The 6,127-nt window shown below is 34.2% G+C and overlaps 2 protein-coding genes across 2 annotated transcripts; both read left to right on the forward strand.

Annotated features, from left to right (window-relative positions):
• The first annotated feature begins 1,628 nt into the window (after window positions 1-1,628).
• LOC139891076 (putative germin-like protein 2-1) lies at window positions 1,629-2,409 on the forward strand. The gene is made up of 2 exons (XM_071874002.1): window positions 1,629-1,776; window positions 1,862-2,409. Exons 1-2 carry the CDS (start codon window positions 1,665-1,667, stop codon window positions 2,395-2,397), a joined length of 648 nt encoding a protein of 215 aa, XP_071730103.1. The 5' UTR covers window positions 1,629-1,664; the 3' UTR covers window positions 2,398-2,409.
• Window positions 2,410-4,038: 1,629 nt separating this feature from the next.
• LOC139891077 (putative germin-like protein 2-1) lies at window positions 4,039-4,860 on the forward strand. Its single transcript, XM_071874003.1, has 2 exons — window positions 4,039-4,158; window positions 4,252-4,860. Exons 1-2 carry the CDS (start codon window positions 4,047-4,049, stop codon window positions 4,785-4,787), a joined length of 648 nt encoding a protein of 215 aa, XP_071730104.1. The 5' UTR covers window positions 4,039-4,046; the 3' UTR covers window positions 4,788-4,860.
• Window positions 4,861-6,127: the final 1,267 nt, after the last annotated feature.

The following is a 6,127-nucleotide window of genomic DNA, read 5'->3' on the forward strand; positions in this document are numbered from 1 at the left end:
CTAGATGAAAAGGTTGTAAACAATTAGATTAAAGCCTTTATTCCTTTACAATCCCAATTATGCATGCACTAGTCCAACAAGTCTTTATGCTATCAAATTATCAACTAAACCTCATAGACAAGATTTCTTCAGTTTTACGATATATGATTAACTTAGGCACAAACAATGTTACCTACACACGTTGTCTTTATCCCTATACTAAATTTATAACTAGGTTGGATTAAGCACAATATGTCAAATAACAATCACTTGTCTTGCAACAATCAATAAACTCAAACTTGCTTTAGTTGATAATTCAAAAGATTCAATGAAGTCATAAACCAAAAGACATAAGGATTACAAAATCAAGAATCACATAAATACATGAAGAACTAAGCATACAATAATTGTTCATGCAAGGAATAAAGTAAAAGAGACTAGCCACTCATGTTGGTGATGATGAACACGATGACTTGATGAAGAATCTTGAATAGTTTGGCTTGAATCCTTGAACTTGGAATAATTATGATGATGATTGTGGTGTTTTTTTTTTCTCTTAAAACTGATGGGAATGATATTCAATTCGTAGCCTAGGGTTTAATATATATAGGGATGAAGTAGGGTGTTTCCCAAGTAGCAAAACCCTCAAATCCGGCTCAAAATTCTATCCAAAAATACGTCCAGCCGCAAATTGCGCTTCCCGGCCGCAATTTACGGCCCGCCGCAAAAACCAGCCGCAAAAATATGCCTGTTTTGAACCTGATGATGATTTTTGGCCAGACCCAGGTGCAATTTGCGCCTCCCAGCCGCAATTTGCTGTTGGGCTCCTACTTTTTCACCTTTTTCTCGTTTAAACTCTATTTTTTCGCGTTTTCGTCCCAAATCGTTACCCGTTATAAAAACCTCATGAAAAAGTATTTAAAACCTCAAATATACACTTAATATTCACCTCTTAACATCACTCATGATCGGCATTTATGACCCGATCAGGGTCCCGATTCAATGCGACCCATTTGCCATGCTTACTAAAACATTTATCTAGACCAAGTCTAATAGTTCAATATTTGTTTTAATTAGTGGTTGATTTTTAAAATGTATCTCTCTCTGCTGTTCAAAAGCACCATTCATATTTATATTCATATTACTATATATAAAAAAGTTACTGTATTATATCCTACAAGTGTGAGTCATTAGAACTACTTATACTTCATAGTTTGTATGAAGATTTTATCTTTGTCAAGATGGGTCATATCTCAGTAACCAGATTAGAGTTAACGTCGATTAATTTCTTTTTTTTTTTTTTTTTTTTTTTTTTTTGTGTAATTTTGGCTCTGAATTTCGTATAATACGCGTATACTACGAGATCTTTGGACCAATTCAATACATAATGAGTCAAATATATTTAAAAAAGATTCAACAAGAAGATTTTGATAAATAGATCATACCTGGCTGCATGACCAAAAGTTGAAATCATCTTATATGAAAAGGTATAAGAAAGACTTTATCTTTTGTTTTATTTCTTCTTCAATATTTATATTTGGTGGTGAAATACTAAGTCACCATATGCTAGCTTCATGTTTCAATGATTTACTATAAAAGCATTACAAAGCTGCACACTTTTTCTCATAAACTCCTCAAGCTACTAAAGTTCACTGCATAACAAGTTCTTCACTCCGATTTCATTAATGGCGTCACATTTGTTTATATTTGGTCTCTTGTTGACAGCTTGTTCATTCGCTTTAGCTTCGGACCCTAGTCCTCTGCAGGACTTTTGTGTGGCTGACCCAAATAGCAAAGGTAAAAACTTTTTATAATTTTAGTAATAAAAAGAAACATACTATAATATTCACTTGCTAACGAGTTTTCTTTTACGTTGTCACAGTTTTGGTAAATGGTGTGGTTTGCAAAGACCCGAAGGTTGTAACACCAGATGATTTCCTTTTTAAAGGGCTAAACATTATGGGAAACACGTCGAATGCAGTTGGGTCTATTGTGACTCCGGTGACTGTAGTACAATTAAAAGGACTAAACACTTTAGGAATATCAATGGCTCGTATTGACTTTGCTCCGTGGGGTCTTAACCCTCCACACACGCACCCTCGAGCTACTGAAATCTTGACTGTCATTGAAGGCAGTATTTTAGTCGGTTTTGTGACATCTAACCCTGAAAATCGTCTCATTACAAAACTACTTCAGAAGGGAGATGTTTTCGTGTTCCCACAAGGTCTAATTCATTTCCAGCAAAACGTCGGAAATGGATATGCGGTTGCTATTGCAGGTTTGAGTAGTCAGAATCCAGGTGTGATTACGATTGCAAATGCTGTGTTTGGGTCAAATCCGGATATCAGTGCAGACATTCTTGCAAAGGCCTTTCAAGTTGATTCCAAAGTGATTGATCAAATTCAGTCTAAGTTTTAAGCATTTATCTGGTTGCTGTTGTTTTCTTAGAGTTACACTATTCTGTTTTGTGATAATGGTTTGTCTTGTTCTGTAATATTTAAGAGTCAATAAAAAATATTTATGATTTACATTAGTAATCTTGATCACTTCCATTCTTTAATTATTCAAGCTGGAAAATCAAAACTCAAACATTAATAACTTTGATCATTAGCAAAGTAAGTGATGGTCACTAATTAATTATCGATCGTTTATGTCCTTTCTTCTCACTAGTAACTCAATTTGGATAACTATTCTGTATACCTTTTACTTTGTATATCAAGCTAAATACCTTATGCAGTGTTCTTTCATTATTCCTTCCAAATTCGAGTCTGTTAGTGGCATTAACAAAGTTATTCAACTCGTAATGCTTATTTAGGTATATGCACACTTATAGATGTAATTATATATTTTTACTTCCATGTTACCATGATGAAAATATACTTGAAAGGTTTAGCGGATTACATACGTTAACATCGAAGAAACAAAGTTTTAAAGGTAATAAGGAGTTTGTGTACTTCTCAAGGTGCTGTCTGTCAATGTTAAGTTGATGGTTTCTTTATATACAGTTTTTTGACTGATTTGCTTGCAAAGTACACATCGCCTGGTGATGCACCACCATAAAGTGAGTATTTATCTTTGGTGGTTCAAATACTGACGCTAGTTAACTAAATCCGTTAAGTGATGGTATTTTGGGTAAAACACAGGGATCAACGGTATAATTAACTCAATCTCTAAATGTATATTGTGCAGGTCCTGTTATCTTTAAATTTATGAACTTTACATACAAATTATCAGTTTCTATTTTACTAATTACTAGTTACTACTTTTAATATTAAGTGAGGCTAGAAAATCTTTGAACAGACCGCCAGTTCGGAAAGTGTTGGACGATCTTGATTACAATTACACAAGTTTATGTAAACAAGTATTGAAATAACTGATAGAGTGATAGTTTTTTGCATGATATTTTGTGTTCCACCCCTACTTATAATATACAATCAAACTGCTAAAAGAATTATTAAGGTAAGGAGCCTTTGATTTCCTATGAATGTGCTAATAGCCGTTTGAGGATGCTGAGATGGAGCATGTTTTAATCTTAGATGTAAATGTAAATTAGCTTAAGAGATGATGATGATGATAGTAATTCATCTATCCTTCTTCTTTTACTTCTACCTATCAAATTACAATCTAACAACAAAAACAGGTCAACATTCACACCGGAATTAATATACTTGGTCAATAATGTTTACTACAGTATAATACTCGTATAAAACGAGATCTTTGGACCAATTCAATACATAAATATTCAAATATATTTAAAAAGATTCAAGAAGAAGCTTTGGATAAACAGAACATACCTGGCTGCAAGAGCAGTCTATCTTCAAATAGTTATATTAGATTTGACCAAAAGTTGAATTATCTTATATGAAATGGTATAAGAAGACTTTATCTATGTTTTACTTCTTCCTCAATATTATTTTTATTGGTGCTGAAATACTAAGTCACCATACGCTAACTTAATGTTTCAATAATTTACTATAAAAGCATTACCAAGTTAAACGCTTTTTCTCATAAATTCCTCAAGCTACTAAAGTTCATTGCATAACAATTTCTTCACTCCGATTTCATTAATGGCATCTCATTTACTTTTATTTGGTCTCTTGTTGACAGCTTGTTCATTCGCTTTAGCTTCAGACCCTAGTCCTCTTCAGGACTTTTGTGTGGCTGACCCAAAGAGCAAAGGTAAAAAACTTTTAAAAAACTTGGTAATAAAAAGAAATATACTATATACTATACTATTCACATGCTAACCAGTTTTCTATTTCGTTGTCACAGTTTTGGTGAATGGTGTGGTTTGCAAAGATCCAAAGGCTGTTACAGCAGATGATTTCCTTTTCAAAGGGCTCAACGTTATGGGAAACACGTCGAATGCAGTTGGGTCTATTGTGACTCCTGTGACTGTAGTACAATTAAAAGGACTCAACACTTTAGGAATCTCGATGGCTCGTATTGACTTTGCTTCATGGGGTCTTAACCCTCCACACACGCACCCTCGAGCTACTGAAATCTTGACTGTCATTGAAGGAAGTATTTTGGTTGGTTTTGTGACATCTAACCCTGAAAACCGTCTCATCACAAAACTACTTCAAAAGGGCGATGTTTTCGTGTTCCCACAAGGTCTAATTCATTTCCAGCAAAACGTTGGAAATGGATATGCTGTTGCTATTGCAGCTTTGAGTAGTCAGAATCCGGGTGTCATTACAATTGCAAATGCTGTGTTTGGATCAAACCCGGATATCAGTGCAGACATTCTTGCAAAGGCCTTTCAAGTTGACGCTAACGTGATTAATCAAATACAATCCAAATTTTAAGCACTTATGCGATAATTGATTATTGTTGATTTCTTTGTATTACATTTTTTCAATGTTAGTAATATGGTTTGTCATGTCCTATAATATATATTTACAAGTGAATTAATAATTATTTATTTATGATTTTGATTAGAATTAGAGATCACTCCTATTCTATAACATAATTAAGTAACATCAAAGATAATTGCTACTAATTATAACCTTACTAATTGCTTTTATAACTATACTTGCTATTTGTAGTAGTTGGAGGTCCAATGTATAATTGCTACTAATTTCTATTATAAATTTATTACCTTACAATTTTTTGCGAGGTGCCATTTTTTAGTTGATGCAGGTCCAAAGATCTTATATTTACCATTCATTAGGCAGACAAAGTCTAATTGCTCAATCTTTGTTTTAGTAAATAATTGATTTGTAAAAATTTATATCAGCACGCAATCCACTATTTTCGTTTGTTTACTCGTTCCGTTTGGTGAGTTGTATGGTTTGATGCAGAAAAATCTACCCTCTTGTTCAAAAGCACCATTAATGTTTACAAACTTACTGTAATATTCTACAGTTATGACTTCTGAGTCATTAGAGCTATTTATACATTGTAGTTTATATTATGCCTAAATGGGTCTATTTGGGTCAATGATCAAATGCGTTTGGGTCAAAATGAGTCATGGGTCTAAACGGGTCATCTTTTAAATGGGTCGAACGGCTTGGCGCAAGACACGGGTCGGGTTATGTCTGGATAGGTCTAGAACTATTTTTCATCTTATTGTTTTGGGTCGGGTTGGGTCGAGACCCATTTTCAATCTCCAGTTTCACATTGGGGTTTTCATTTTCTCGAGTTAGTTATATGTTTCAGTTTCACATTTTGGTTCTCCGTTTTGCGTTTCAGTTTTCAGTTCTGAGTTATGCTTTTCAGTTTCCAGTTTCACATTTATATTTTCAGGTTTGCGTTTTAGTTTTCAAATTTGCATTTGAGTTTCGCGTTTCAGTTTTCAAATTCACGTTACTGTTTCGATTTTCAGTTCCACGTTTTCCACCTTAGTTTTATGCATCAACATTCGTGTTTCTGTAAGACCCTGTTTTCCAGTTAGTTGGGACGCCGTCCAAATTAATGGGATGTCGTCCAACATTGAAGGACTGGACGCCGTCCAGGTTATTGGACGCCGTCCAGATGAACTGATGGGCCAGCCGTTTGGTTTTAGATATTTTAGAAGGGTATTTTGGTATTTTTCATATGTGGGACGAGTTTTAAACCACTAGATCAGTTTTGGAGTGTGTCATTACTCCACTTCCAACAACCTCATCCCTCCCACTTCAAGTTTAGAGAGAGAGATTCTTAGTGT

This window comes from Rutidosis leptorrhynchoides, chromosome 2 (genome assembly GCF_046630445.1).
Source record: "Rutidosis leptorrhynchoides isolate AG116_Rl617_1_P2 chromosome 2, CSIRO_AGI_Rlap_v1, whole genome shotgun sequence".
Classification (NCBI taxonomy): domain Eukaryota; kingdom Viridiplantae; phylum Streptophyta; class Magnoliopsida; order Asterales; family Asteraceae; genus Rutidosis; species Rutidosis leptorrhynchoides.

Coding starts and splice junctions, on each gene's coding strand:
- LOC139891077 (XM_071874003.1), top strand. CDS start 4,047: ATGGCATCTCATTTACTTTTATTTGGTCTCTTGTTGACAGCTTGTTCA. Junction 4,159..4,251: donor GGCTGACCCAAAGAGCAAAG/GTAAAAAACTTT, acceptor TCGTTGTCACAG/TTTTGGTGAATGGTGTGGTT.
- LOC139891076 (XM_071874002.1), top strand. CDS start 1,665: ATGGCGTCACATTTGTTTATATTTGGTCTCTTGTTGACAGCTTGTTCA. Junction 1,777..1,861: donor GGCTGACCCAAATAGCAAAG/GTAAAAACTTTT, acceptor ACGTTGTCACAG/TTTTGGTAAATGGTGTGGTT.